The following is a 14,820-nucleotide window of genomic DNA, read 5'->3' on the forward strand; positions in this document are numbered from 1 at the left end:
GTATATAGGGGGTTAGGGTGGTAATAAGGGGTTAATGTGGGGTAATGGGGTTATAAAGGGGGGTGGGGGGTATAAAGGAGGTCTATGGCAGCTCCATGGTCCAACAGCAGCTCTACCACGTCTATGGGGTGGATATGGGGTATATAGGGTTAATGGGGTTAATAGGGGGGTATTAATGGGGTGGGGGTGCAATGGGGTCAGCCCTTCACAGCCCGGACCCCCAGCATCGTCTATGGCAGCACCGTGATCCAATAGGAGCTCAGCCACGTCTATGGGGTGTATAGGGTTAATATGGGGTATATGGGGGGTATATAGGGGGGTTAGAGGGGTAAATAGGGGGGTAAATGGGGAGATAGGGGGGTAAAAGGAGGGTTAGGGGGGTAAATAGGGGGATAGGGGGGTAAATAGGGGGATAGGGGGGTAAATAGGGGGTAAATAGGGGGATAGGGGGGTAAATAGGGGGTAAATAGGGGAATAGGGGGGTAAATAGGGGGTAAATAGGGGGATAGGGGGGTAAATAGGGGGTAAATAGGGGAATAGGGGGTAAATAGGGGGTAAATAGGGGAATAGGGGGGTAAATAGGGGTAAATGGGGGATAGGGGGGTAAATAGGGGGTAAATAGGGGGATAGGGGGGTAAATAGGGGGTAAATAGGGGAATAGGGGGGTAAATAGGGGGTAAATAAGGGAATAGGGGGGTAAATAGGGGGTAAATAGGGGAATAGGGGGGTAAATAGGGGGTAAATAAGGGGATAGGGGGGTAAATAGGGGGTAAATAAGGGAATAGGGGGGTAAATAGGGGGTAAATAGGGGAATAGGGGGGTAAATAGGGGGTAAATAAGGGAATAGGGGGGTAAATAGGGGGTAAATAGGGGGATAGGGGGGTAAATAGGGGGTAAATAGGGGAAATAGGGGGGTAAATAGGGGGTAAATAGGGGATAGGGGGGTAAATAGGGGGTAAATAGGGGAATAGGGGGGTAAATAGGGGGTAAATAGGGGGATAGGGGGGTAAATAGGGGGTAAATAAGGGAATAGGGGGTAAATAGGGGGTAAATAGGGGGAATAGGGGGGTAAATAGGGTGTAAATAGGGGAATAGGGGGGTAAATAGGGTGTAAATAAGGGAATAGGGGGTAAATAGGGGGTAAATAGGGAATAGGGGGGTAAATAGGGAGTAAATAAGGGAATAGGGGGGTAAATAGGGGGTAAATAGGGGAATAGGGGGGTAAATAGGGGGTAAATAGGGGGATAGGGGGGTAAATAGGGGGTAAATAGGGGGATAGGGGGGTAAATAGGGGGTAAATAGGGGAATAGGGGGGTAAATAGGGGGTAAATAGGGGATAGGGGGTAAATAGGGGGTAAATAGGGGAATAGGGGGGTAAATAGGGGGTAAATAAGGGAATAGGGGGGTAAATAGGGGGTAAATAAGGGAATAGGGGGGTAAATAGGGGGTAAATAAGGGAATAGGGGGGTAAATAGGGGGTAAATAAGGGAATAGGGGGGTAAATAGGGGGTAAATAGGGAGATAGGGGGGGTAAATAGGGGGTAAATAAGGAATAGGGGGGTAAATAGGGGGTAAATAGGGGAATAGGGGGGTAAAATAGGGGGTAAATAGGGGAATAGGGGGGTAAATAGGGGGTAAATAGGGGAATAGGGGGGTAAATAGGGGGTTAAATAGGGGGATAGGGGGGTAAATAGGGGGTAAATAGGGGGATAGGGGGGTAAATAGGGGGTAAATAGGGGAATAGGGGGGTAAATAGGGGGTAAATAGGGGAATAGGGGGGTAAATAGGGGGTAAAATAGGGGGATAGGGGGTAAATAGGGGGTAAATAGGGGGATAGGGGGGTAAATAGGGGGTAAATAAGGGAATAGGGGGGTAAATAGGGGGTAAATAGGGGGATAGGGGGGTAAATAGGGGGTAAATAGGGGAATAGGGGGGTAAATAGGGGGTAAATAGGGGAATAGGGGGGTAAATAGGGGGTAAATAGGGGGAATAGGGGGGTAAATAGGGGGTAAATAGGGGGATAGGGGGGTAAATAGGGGGTAAATAGGGGAATAGGGGGGTAAATAGGGGGTAAATAGGGGAATAGGGGGGTAAATAGGGGGTAAATAGGGAGATAGGGGGGTAATTAGGAGGTTGAAGGGTAAATAGGGAGATAGGGGCGTAAATAGGGGGTAAATAGGGGTTAATGGGGGATATAAAGGGGGAAATAGGGTTTTGGGGGGTATATAGGGGTTAAATGGGGGGGTAAATGGGGAGATAGAGGGGTAAATAGGGGGTTAGGAGGTAATTAGGGGTTAGGGGGGTAATGGGGTAAATAGGGGGTTAATGGGGGGCTTGGGGGGTAAAAAAGGGAGATAGGGGGGTAAATAGGGGGGTTAGGGGGTAAATAGGGGTTAATGGGGGATATAAAGGGGAAATAGGGGGTTAGGGGGGTAAATAGGGGTTAAATGGGGGTAAATGGGGAGATAGGGGAGTTAGGGGGGTTAATTGGGGGTAATAAGGGTTAATGGGGGGTTAGGGGGGTATATAATGGGGTTAGGGGGGGAAATAGGGGTTAATGGGGAGATAGGGGGGTAAATAGGGGGGTAACTAGGGGGTAAATAGGGGTTAATGGGGGATATAATGGGGTAAATAGGGGACAGGGGGGTATATAGGGTGGTGGTGGGTAATAAGGGGGTAAATAGGGGTAATGGGGGATATAAAGGGGGAAAATAGGAGGTTAGGGGGGTGTATAGGGGGTTAATGGGGTAAATAAGGGGGAAATAAGGGGGTTAGGGGGCGGGGTGGGGGGTATAGGGGTAATGCCCCCCATATATAGGTGCCCCCACCCCATATATGGGTACAACCCTATATCTCGGTATCCCACCCCATATATAGGTCCCCCACCCCATACCTAGGTGTCCCACCCCATATATAGGTATCCCACCCCATATATTAGGTCCCCCACCCCATATATAGGTCCCCCACCCATATATAGGTATCCCACCCTATATATGGGTCCCACCCTATATATGGGTCCCACCCTATATATGGGTCCCCACCCTATATATGGGTCCCACCCTATATATGGGTCCCCACCCCATATATGGTCCCCACCCTATATATGGGTCCCACCCTATATATGAGTCCCCACCCTATATATGGGTCCCACCCTATATATGGTCCCCACCCTATATATGGGTCCCACCCTATATATGGTCCCCACCCTATATATGGGTCCCCACCCTATATATGGTCCCCACCCTATATATGGTCCCCACCCTATATATGGGTCCCACCCTATATATGGGTCCCCACCCTATATATGGTCCCCACCCTATATATGGTCCCCACCCTATATATGGGTCCCACCCTATATATGGTCCCCACCCTATATATGGGTCCCACCCTATATATGGGTCCCACCCTATATATGGGTCCCCACCCTATATATGGGTCCCACCCTATATATGGGTCCCACCCTATATATGGGTCCCCACCCTATATATGGGTCCCACCCTATATATGGGTCCCCACCCTATATATGGGTCCCACCCTATATATGGGTCCCACCCTATATATGGGTCCCACCCTATATATGGGTCCCCACCCTATATATGGGTCCCACCCTATATATGGGTCCCACCCTATATATGGGTCCCCACCCTATATATGGGTCCCACCCTATATATGGGTCCCCACCCTATATATGGGTCCCACCCTATATATGGGTCCCACCCTATATATGGGTCCCCACCCTATATATGGGTCCCACCCTATATATGGGTCCCACCCTATATATGGGTCCCACCCTATATATGGGTCCCCACCCTATATATGGGTCCCACCCTATATATGGGTCCCACCCTATATATGGGTCCCACCCTATATATGGTCCCCACCCTATATATGGGTCCCACCCTATATATGGGTCCCACCCTATATATGGTCCCCACCCTATATATGGGTCCCCACCCTATATATGGGTCCCACCCTATATATGGGTCCCACCCTATATATGGGTCCCCCACCCCATATATAGGTATCCCACCCTATATATGGGTCCCACCCTATATATGGGTCCCACCCTATATATGGGTCCCCACCCTATATATGGGTCCCCACCCTATATACGGGTCCCACCCCATATATAGGTCCCCCACCCCATATATAGGTATCCCACCCTATATATGGGTCCCACCCTATATATGGGTCCCACCCTATATATGGGTCCCCCACCCCATATATAGGTATCCCACCCTATATATGGGTCCCACCCTATATATGGGTCCCACCCTATATATGGGTCCCCACCCTATATATGGGTCCCCACCCTATATACGGGTCCCACCCCATATATAGGTCCCCCACCCCATATATAGGTATCCCACCCTATATATGGGTCCCACCCTATATATGGGTCCCACCCTATATATGGGTCCCCCACCCCATATATAGGTATCCCACCCTATATATGGGTCCCACCCTATATATGGGTCCCACCCTATATATGGGTCCCCCACCCCATATATAGGTATCCCACCCTATATATGGGTCCCACCCTATATATGGGTCCCACCCTATATATGGGTCCCCACCCTATATATGGGTCCCACCCTATATATGGGTCCCCCACCCCATATATAGGTATCCCACCCTATATATGGGTCCCACCCTATATATGGGTCCCACCCTATATATGGGTCCCACCCTATATATGGGTCCCACCCTATATATGGGTCCCACCCTATATATGGTCCCCACCCTATATATGGGTCCCACCCTATATATGGTCCCCACCCTATATATGGGTCCCACCCTATATATGGGTCCCACCCTATATATGGTCCCCACCCTATATATGGGTCCCCACCCTATATATGGGTCCCACCCTATATATGGGTCCCACCCTATATATGGGTCCCCCACCCCATATATAGGTATCCCACCCTATATATGGGTCCCACCCTATATATGGGTCCCACCCTATATATGGGTCCCCACCCTATATATGGGTCCCCACCCTATATACGGGTCCCACCCCATATATAGGTCCCCCACCCCATATATAGGTATCCCACCCTATATATGGGTCCCACCCTATATATGGGTCCCACCCTATATATGGGTCCCCCACCCCATATATAGGTATCCCACCCTATATATGGGTCCCACCCTATATATGGGTCCCACCCTATATATGGGTCCCCCACCCCATATATAGGTATCCCACCCTATATATGGGTCCCACCCTATATATGGGTCCCACCCTATATATGGGTCCCACCCTATATATGGGTCCCCCACCCCATATATAGGTATCCCACCCTATATATGGGTCCCACCCTATATATGGGTCCCACCCTATATATGGGTCCCACCCTATATATGGGTCCCACCCTATATATGGGTCCCACCCTATATATGGGTCCCCCACCCCATATATAGGTATCCCACCCTATATATGGTCCCCACCCTATATATGGGTCCCACCCTATATATGGTCCCCACCCTATATATGGGTCCCACCCTATATATGGGTCCCACCCTATATATGGGTCCCCCACCCCATATATAGGTATCCCACCCTATATATGGGTCCCACCCTATATATGGGTCCCACCCTATATATGGGTCCCCACCCTATATATGGGTCCCCACCCTATATACGGGTCCCACCCCATATATAGGTCCCCCACCCCATATATAGGTATCCCACCCTATATATGGGTCCCACCCTATATATGGGTCCCACCCTATATATGGGTCCCCCACCCCATATATAGGTATCCCACCCTATATATGGGTCCCACCCTATATATGGGTCCCACCCTATATATGGGTCCCACCCTATATATGGGTCCCCCACCCCATATATAGGTATCCCACCCTATATATGGGTCCCACCCTATATATGGGTCCCACCCTATATATGGGTCCCACCCTATATATGGGTCCCACCCTATATATGGGTCCCCCACCCCATATATAGGTATCCCACCCTATATATGGTCCCCACCCTATATATGGGTCCCACCCTATATATGGTCCCCACCCTATATATGGGTCCCACCCTATATATGGGTCCCCACCCCGTACCCAGGTGCCCGTGGTTACAGGCCTCGTGCAGTGGGGTCCAGCCGCAGTAATCGCGGGGGTTCAATGGGTGGCCCTATAGAATTAATGGGGGGGGAATTAATTAATGGGGGGGGTAATTAATGAAGGGGGGGGGTAATTAATGAAGGGGGGCACCCATTGAGCTCCATAGCCCCCCCCTTCCCCATAGAGCCCCATAGTGCCCCATAGAGCCCCCCCTGCCCCATAGTGCCCCATAGCCCCCATAGAGCCCCCCCTGCCCCATAGTGCCCCATAGAGCCCCCCCTGCCCCATAGAGCCCCATAGTGCCCCATAGAGCCCCCCCTGCCCCATAGAGCCCCATAGTGCCCCATAGAGCCCCCCCTGCCCCATAGAGCCCCTTAGAGCCCCCCCTGCCCCATAGAGACCCTCTGCCCCATAGCCCCCCATAGCCCCCATCTGCCCCATAGCCCCCATTGTGCCCCATAGCTCCATAGCCCCCATAGCCCACACAACCCCATGGCCCCCTCTGCCCCATAGCCCCCATTGAGCCCCATATTCCCCCATAGCCCCCATATCCCCCCTCTACACCATAGCCCCCCATAGCCCCATAGTGCCCCATAGCCCCATAGTCCTCCATTGAGCCCCATAGTCCCATATTGCCCCATAGCCCCATAAGATCCCATATAACCCCATATCCCCCCATATAATCCCATATAACCCCATATAACCCCATATAACCCCATATCCCCCCATATAACCCCATATAACCCCATATAACCCCATAGAACCCCATATCCCCCCATATAACCCCATATCCCCCCATATAACCCCATATCCCCCCATATAACCCCATATAACCCCATATAACCCCATATCCCCCCATATCCCCCCATATAACCCCATATAACCCCATAGAACCCCATATAACCCCATATCCCCCCATATAACCCCATATCCCCCCATATAACCCCATAGAACCCCATATAACCCCATAGAACCCCATAGAACCCCATATAACCCCATATCCCCCCATATAACCCCATATACCCCCATATAACCCCATATAACCCCATATAACCCCATATAACCCCATATCCCCCCATATAACCCCATATAACCCCATATAACCCCATATAACCCCATATCCCCCCATATAACCCCATATCCCCCCATATCCCCCCATATAACCCCATATAACCCCATAGAACCCCATATAACCCCATATCCCCCCATATAACCCCATATCCCCCCATATAACCCCATAGAACCCCATATAACCCCATAGAACCCCATAGAACCCCATATAACCCCATATCCCCCCATATCCCCCCATATAACCCCATAGAACCCCATAGAACCCCATATAACCCCATATCCCCCCATATAACCCCATATCCCCCCATAGAACCCCATAGAACCCCATATAACCCCATATAACCCCATATACCCCATATAACCCCATACACCCCATAGCTCACCTTGCCCAGCAGCCCCCTGACCCTATTAATGTCCCCTTCGATACACGCTCGGTGCAGGGGGGTCTCCCCACGTTCATTGCGACGGTTCCACTGCAACAAATGGACCCACATCTATGGGGCTGAGTCACATCTATGGGGCTGACCCACATCTATGGGGTGACCCACATCTGTGGGGCTGACTGACCCCGTGCTGACCCACATCTATGGGGCTGACCACCATCTATGGGGCTGACCCCTATCAGTGGGGCTGACTGACCCCTATCCATGGGCTGAGCCACATCTATGGGGCTGACCACCATCTATGGGGCTGACCACCATCTATGGGGCTGAGTCACATCTATGGGGCTGACCCACATCTATGGGGCTGAGTCACATCTATGGGGTGACCCACATCTGTGGGGCTGGGTCACATCTATGGGGCTGACCCACATCTATGGGGTGACCCACATCTATGGGGCTGACCCACATCTATGGGGTGACCCACATCTATGGGGCTGAGTCACATCTATGGGGTGACCCACATCTATGGGGTGACCCACATCTATGGGGCTGACCCACATCTATGGGGTGACCCACATCTGTGGGGCTGACTGACCCCGTGCTGACCCACATCTATGGGGTTGACCACAATCTATGGGGCTGACCCCTATCAGTGGGGCTGACTGACCCCTATCCATGGGCTGAGCCACATCTATGGGGCTGACCACCATCTATGGGGCTGACCACCATCTATGGGGCTGACTGACCCAGGGCTGACCCTCATCTGTGGGGCTGACCCACATCTATGGGGCTGAGTCACATCTATGGGGCTGAGTCAGATCTATGGGGCTGAGTCACATCTATGGGGCTGACCCACATCTATGGGGCTGACCAAAATCTATGGGGTGACCCACATCTATGGGGCTGAGTCACATCTATGGGGTGACCCACATCTATGGGGTGACCCACATCTATGGGGTGACCCACATCTATGGGGCTGACCCACATCTATGGGGTGACCACATCTATGGGGCTGACCCACATCTATGGGGTGACCCACATCTATGGGGCTGAGTCACATCTATGGGGCTGACCCACATCTATGGGGTGACCCACATCTATGGGGCTGACCCACATCTATGGGGTGACCCACATCTGTGGGGCTGACTGACCCCGTGCTGACCCACATCTATGGGGTTGACCACAATCTATGGGGCTGACCCCTATCAGTGGGGCTGACTGACCCCTATCCATGGGCTGAGCCACATCTATGGGGCTGACCACCATCTATGGGGCTGACCACCATCTATGGGGCTGACTGACCCAGGGCTGACCCTCATCTGTGGGGCTGACCCACATCTATGGGGCTGAGTCACATCTATGGAGCTGAGTCACATCTATGGGGTGACCCACATCTGTGGGGCTGGGTCACATCTATGGGGCTGACCCACATCTATGGGGTGACCCACATCTATGGGGCTGACCCACATCTATGGGGTGACCCACATCTATGGGGCTGAGTCACATCTATGGGGTGACCCACATCTATGGGGTGACCCACATCTATGGGGCTGACCCACATCTATGGGGTGACCCACATCTGTGGGGCTGACTGACCCCGTGCTGACCCACATCTATGGGGTTGACCACAATCTATGGGGCTGACCCCTATCAGTGGGGCTGACTGACCCCTATCCATGGGCTGAGCCACATCTATGGGGCTGACCACCATCTATGGGGCTGACCACCATCTATGGGGCTGACTGACCCAGGGCTGACCCTCATCTGTGGGGCTGACCCACATCTATGGGGCTGAGTCACATCTATGGGGCTGAGTCAGATCTATGGGGCTGAGTCACATCTATGGGGCTGACCCACATCTATGGGGCTGACCAAAATCTATGGGGTGACCCACATCTATGGGGCTGAGTCACATCTATGGGGTGACCCACATCTATGGGGTGACCCACATCTATGGGGTGACCCACATCTATGGGGCTGACCCACATCTATGGGGTGACCACATCTATGGGGCTGACCCACATCTATGGGGTGACCCACATCTATGGGGCTGAGTCACATCTATGGGGCTGACCCACATCTATGGGGTGACCCACATCTATGGGGCTGACCCACATCTATGGGGTGACCCACATCTGTGGGGCTGACTGACCCCGTGCTGACCCACATCTATGGGGTTGACCACAATCTATGGGGCTGACCCCTATCAGTGGGGCTGACTGACCCCTATCCATGGGCTGAGCCACATCTATGGGGCTGACCACCATCTATGGGGCTGACCACCATCTATGGGGCTGACTGACCCAGGGCTGACCCTCATCTGTGGGGCTGACCCACATCTATGGGGCTGAGTCACATCTATGGGGCTGACCCACATCTATGGGGCTGAGTCACATCTATGGAGCTGAGTCACATCTATGGGGCGACCCACATCTATGGGGCTGACCAAAATCTATGGGGTGACCCACATCTATGGGGCTGAGTCACATCTATGGGGTGACCCACATCTATGGGGCTGAGTCACATCTATGGGGCTGACCCACATCTATGGGGCTGAGTCACATCTATGGAGCTGAGTCACATCTATGGGGCTGACCCACATCTATGGGGCTGACCCACATCTATGGGGCTGAGTCACATCTATGGGGCTGAGTCACATCTATGGGGTGACCCACATCTATGGGGTGACCCACATCTATGGGGCTGACCCACACTTGTGGGGCCCAATAGACACTTATGGGTCCCTATAGACACTTATGGGTCCCCATAGACACTTATGGGGCCCTATAGACACTTATGGGGCCCAATAGACACTTATGGGTCCCTATAGACACTTATGGGTCCCTATAGACACTTATGGGTCCCTATAGACACTTATGGGGCCCTATAGACACTTATGGGTCCCAATAGACACTTATGGGTCCCTATAGACACTTATGGGTCCCTATAGACACTTATGGGGCCCTATAGACACTTATGGGGCCCAATAGACACTTATGGGTCCCTATAGACACTTATGGGGCCCTATAGACACTTATGGGGCCCAATAGACACTTATGGGTCCCTATAGACACTTATGGGTCCCTATAGACACTTATGGGGCCCTATAGACACTTATGGGGCCCAATAGACACTTATGGGTCCCCATAGACACTTATGGGGCCCTATAGACACTTATGGGTCCCCATAGACACTTATGGGTCCCTATAGACACTTATGGGTCCCTATAGACACTTATGGGGCCCTATAGACACTTATGGGGCCCAATAGACACTTATGGGTCCCCATAGACACTTATGGGGCCCTATAGACACTTATGGGTCCCTATAGACACTTATGGGTCCCACCCCACACTTATGGGTCCCTATAGACACTTATGGGTCCCTATAGACACTTATGGGTCCCACCCCACACTTATGGGTCCCTATAGACACTTATGGGGCCCAATAGACACTTATGGGTCCCTATAGACACTTATGGGTCCCTATAGACACTTATGGGTCCCCATAGACACTTATGGGGCTGCCCCACACTTATGGGGCCGGTTCTCACCCTATATTGTCTCCGTCTCCCTGGCACACTTTTAGGGTATCCCTCCAGCTCGTCCTCGTCCCCATCTGTAACATAGAAATCAATGGGGTCACAGCGCCCCATAGGGTCCCCCCTTATAGGGCCTTATAGGGTCACCCCCCCCCCCCTTATAGGGTCTGATAGTGTCCCCTCCTTATAGGGCCTTATAGGGTCGTACCATCCCCATAGGGTCTTATAGGATCTCCCCCACCCATAGGTCTTATAGGGTCTTCCCACCCCTTATAGGGTCTTATAGGGTACCCCCCTTATAGGGCCTTATAGGGTCTTATAGGGTCCCCCCTTATAGGGCCTTATAGGGTCTTATAGGGTCCCCCCTTATAGGGCCTTATAGGGTCTTATAGGGTCTCCCCCTTATAGGGCGTTATGGGGTCTTATAGGGTACTCCCCTTATAGGGCCTTATAGGGTCTTAAAGGGTCTCCCCCTTATAGGGCCTTATGGGGTCTTATAGGGTACTCCCCTTATAGGGCCTTATAGGGTCTTATAGGGTCCCCCCTTATAGGGCCTTATAGGGTCACCCCCCCCCCCTTATAGGGTCTGATAGTGTCCCCTCCTTATAGGGCCTTATAGGGTCGTACCATCCCCATAGGGTCTTATAGGATCTCCCCCACCCATAGGTCTTATAGGGTCTTCCCACCCCTTATAGGGTACCCCCCTTATAGGGCCTTATAGGGTCTTATAGGGTCTCCCCCTTATAGGGCCTTATAGGGTCTTATAGGGTACCCCCCTTATAGGGCCTTATAGGGTCTTATAGGGTCCCCCCTTATAGGGCCTTATAGGGTCTTATAGGGTCCCCCCTTATAGGGCCTTATAGGGTCTTATAGGGTCTCCCCCTTATAGGGCGTTATGGGGTCTTATAGGGTACTCCCCTTATAGGGCCTTATAGGGTCTTAAAGGGTCTCCCCCTTATAGGGCCTTATGGGGTCTTATAGGGTACTCCCCTTATAGGGCCTTATAGGGTCTTATAGGGTCCCCCCTTATAGGGCCTTATAGGGTCACCCCCCCCCCCTTATAGGGTCTGATAGTGTCCCCTCCTTATAGGGCCTTATAGGGTCGTACCATCCCCATAGGGTCTTATAGGATCTCCCCCACCCATAGGTCTTATAGGGTCTTCCCACCCCTTATAGGGTACCCCCCTTATAGGGCCTTATAGGGTCTTATAGGGTCTCCCCCTTATAGGGCCTTATGGGGTCTTATAGGGTACTCCCGTTATAGGGCCTTATAGGGTCTTATAGGGTCCCCCCTTATAGGGCCTTATAGGGTCTCATAGGGTCTCTCCCTTATAGGGCCTTATAGGGTCTTATAGGGTCCCCCCTTATAGGGCCTTATAGGGTCACCCCCACGCCCTTATAGGGTCTGATAGTGTCCCCTCCTTATAGGGCCTTATAGGGTCGTACCATCCCCATAGGGTCTTATAGGATCTCCCCCACCCATAGGTCTTATAGGGTCTTCCCACCCCTTATAGGGTACCCCCCTTATAGGGCCTTATAGGGTCTTATAGGGTCTCCCCCTTATAGGGCCTTATGGGGTCTTATAGGGTACTCCCCTTATAGGGCCTTATAGGGTCTTATAGGGTCCCCCCTTATAGGGCCTTATAGGGTCACCCCCCCCCCCCTTATAGGGTCTGATAGTGTCCCCTCCTTATAGGGCCTTATAGGGTCGTACCATCCCCATAGGGTCTTATAGGATCTCCCCCACCCATAGGTCTTATAGGGTCTTCCCACCCCTTATAGGGTCTTATAGGGTACCCCCCTTATAGGGCCTTATAGGGTCTTATAGGGTCCCCCCTTATAGGGCCTTATAGGGTCTTATAGGGTCTCCCCCTTATAGGGCCTTATAGGGTCTCCCCCTTATAGGGCCTTATAGGGTCTTATAGGGTACTCCCCTTATAGGGCCTTATAGGGTCTTATAGGGTCTCCCCCTTATAGGGCCTTATAGGGTCTTATAGGGTCTCCCCCTTATAGGGCCTTATAGGGTCTTATAGGGTCTCCCCCTTATAGGGCCTTATAGGGTCTTATAGGGTCTCCCCCTTATAGGGCCTTATGGGGTCTTATAGGGTCTCTCCCTTATAGGGCCTTATAGGGTCTTATAGGGTCCCCCCTTATAGGGCCTTATAGGGTCTTATAGGGTCTCCCCCTTATAGGGCCTTATGGGGTCTTATAGGGTACTCCCCTTATAGGGCCTTATAGGGTCTTATAGGGTCCCCCCTTATAGGGCCTTATAGGGTCTCATAGGGTCTCCCCCTTATAGGGCCTTATGGGGTCTTATAGGGTACTCCCCTTATAGGGCCTTATGGGGTCTTATAGGGTACTCCCCTTATAGGGCCTTATAGGGTCTTATAGGGTCCCCCCTTATAGGGCCTTATAGGGTCTCATAGGGTCTCCCCCTTATAGGGCCTTATGGGGTCTTATAGGGTACTCCCCTTATAGGGCCTTATGGGGTCTTATAGGGTCTCCCCCTTATAGGGCCTTATGGGGTCTTATAGGGTCTCCCCCTTATAGGGCCTTATAGGGTCTTATAGGGTCTCCCCCTTATAGGGCCTTATAGGGTCTTATAGGGTCTCCCCCTTATAGGGCCTTATAGGGTCTTATAGGGTCTCCCCCTTATAGGGCCTTATGGGGTCTTATAGGGTCTCTCCCTTATAGGGCCTTATAGGGTCTTATAGGGTCCCCCCTTATAGGGCCTTATAGGGTCTTATAGGGTCTCCCCCTTATAGGGCCTTATGGGGTCTTATAGGGTACTCCCCTTATAGGGCCTTATAGGGTCTTATAGGGTCCCCCCTTATAGGGCCTTATAGGGTCTCATAGGGTCTCCCCCTTATAGGGCCTTATGGGGTCTTATAGGGTACTCCCCTTATAGGGCCTTATGGGGTCTTATAGGGTACTCCCCTTATAGGGCCTTATAGGGTCTTATAGGGTCCCCCCTTATAGGGCCTTATAGGGTCTCATAGGGTCTCCCCCTTATAGGGCCTTATGGGGTCTTATAGGGTACTCCCCTTATAGGGCCTTATGGGGTCTTATAGGGTACCCCCCTTATAGGGCCTTATAGGGTCTTATAGGGTCTCCCCCTTATAGGGCCTTATGGGGTCTTATAGGGTACTCCCCTTATAGGGCCTTATAGGGTCTTATAGGGTCCCCCCTTATAGGGCCTTATAGGGTCTCATAGGGTCTCTCCCTTATAGGGCCTTATAGGGTCTTATTGGGTCCCCCCTTATAGGGTCCCCTGTTATAAGGCATTATAGGGTCCCCCTCCCCTTTATAGGGTTTCCTCCCTTATAGGGTCCCCCCCTTATAGGGCCTTATAGGGTCCTCTCCCCTTATAAGGCTTTTCTCCTTCCCTTATAGGATCATCTCCTCCCTTATAGGGCCTTATAGGATCATACCATTCCCCCCCCCCCCCCTTATAGGGTCTTATAGGGCCTTATATGGTCCCCCCACTTATAGGGTCTCCCCCTTATAGGGTCTTATAGGGCGTTATATGGTTATACCATCCCCTCATCCCCCTTACAGGGTCACCCCCCCCCTTAAAGGGTCCTTATAGGGTTCCCCCCCCCATATGGTGTCCCCCCACTTATAGGGTCACCCCCCCTTTATAGGGTTTCATAGGGTCCCCCCCCTTATAGGGACTTATAGGGTCGCCCCCTCCCCTTATAGGGACCCCCCTCTCATATAGGGTTGCCCCCCTACCCATAGAGCC

The 14,820-nt window shown here is 52.1% G+C and overlaps 1 protein-coding gene across 1 annotated transcript in view; it reads right to left on the reverse strand.

The window, feature by feature from the left end:
- The window catches only part of TONSL (tonsoku like, DNA repair protein), a 96,319-nt gene that overhangs the window by 43,187 nt on the left and 38,312 nt on the right, over positions 1-14,820 (reverse strand). The window contains exons 12-14 of the mRNA XM_085533104.1: positions 11,088-11,152; positions 7,536-7,625; positions 6,079-6,151 (exon numbers count right to left, since the gene is read on the reverse strand). Coding sequence (XP_085389230.1) covers positions 6,079-6,151; positions 7,536-7,625; positions 11,088-11,152 — 228 coding nt within the window. The remainder of the gene's footprint in view (positions 1-6,078; positions 6,152-7,535; positions 7,626-11,087; positions 11,153-14,820) is intronic.

Source organism: Coturnix japonica, unplaced genomic scaffold (genome assembly GCF_054131305.1).
Source record: "Coturnix japonica strain WE unplaced genomic scaffold, WE-NBRP24 Scf054, whole genome shotgun sequence".
Classification (NCBI taxonomy): domain Eukaryota; kingdom Metazoa; phylum Chordata; class Aves; order Galliformes; family Phasianidae; genus Coturnix; species Coturnix japonica.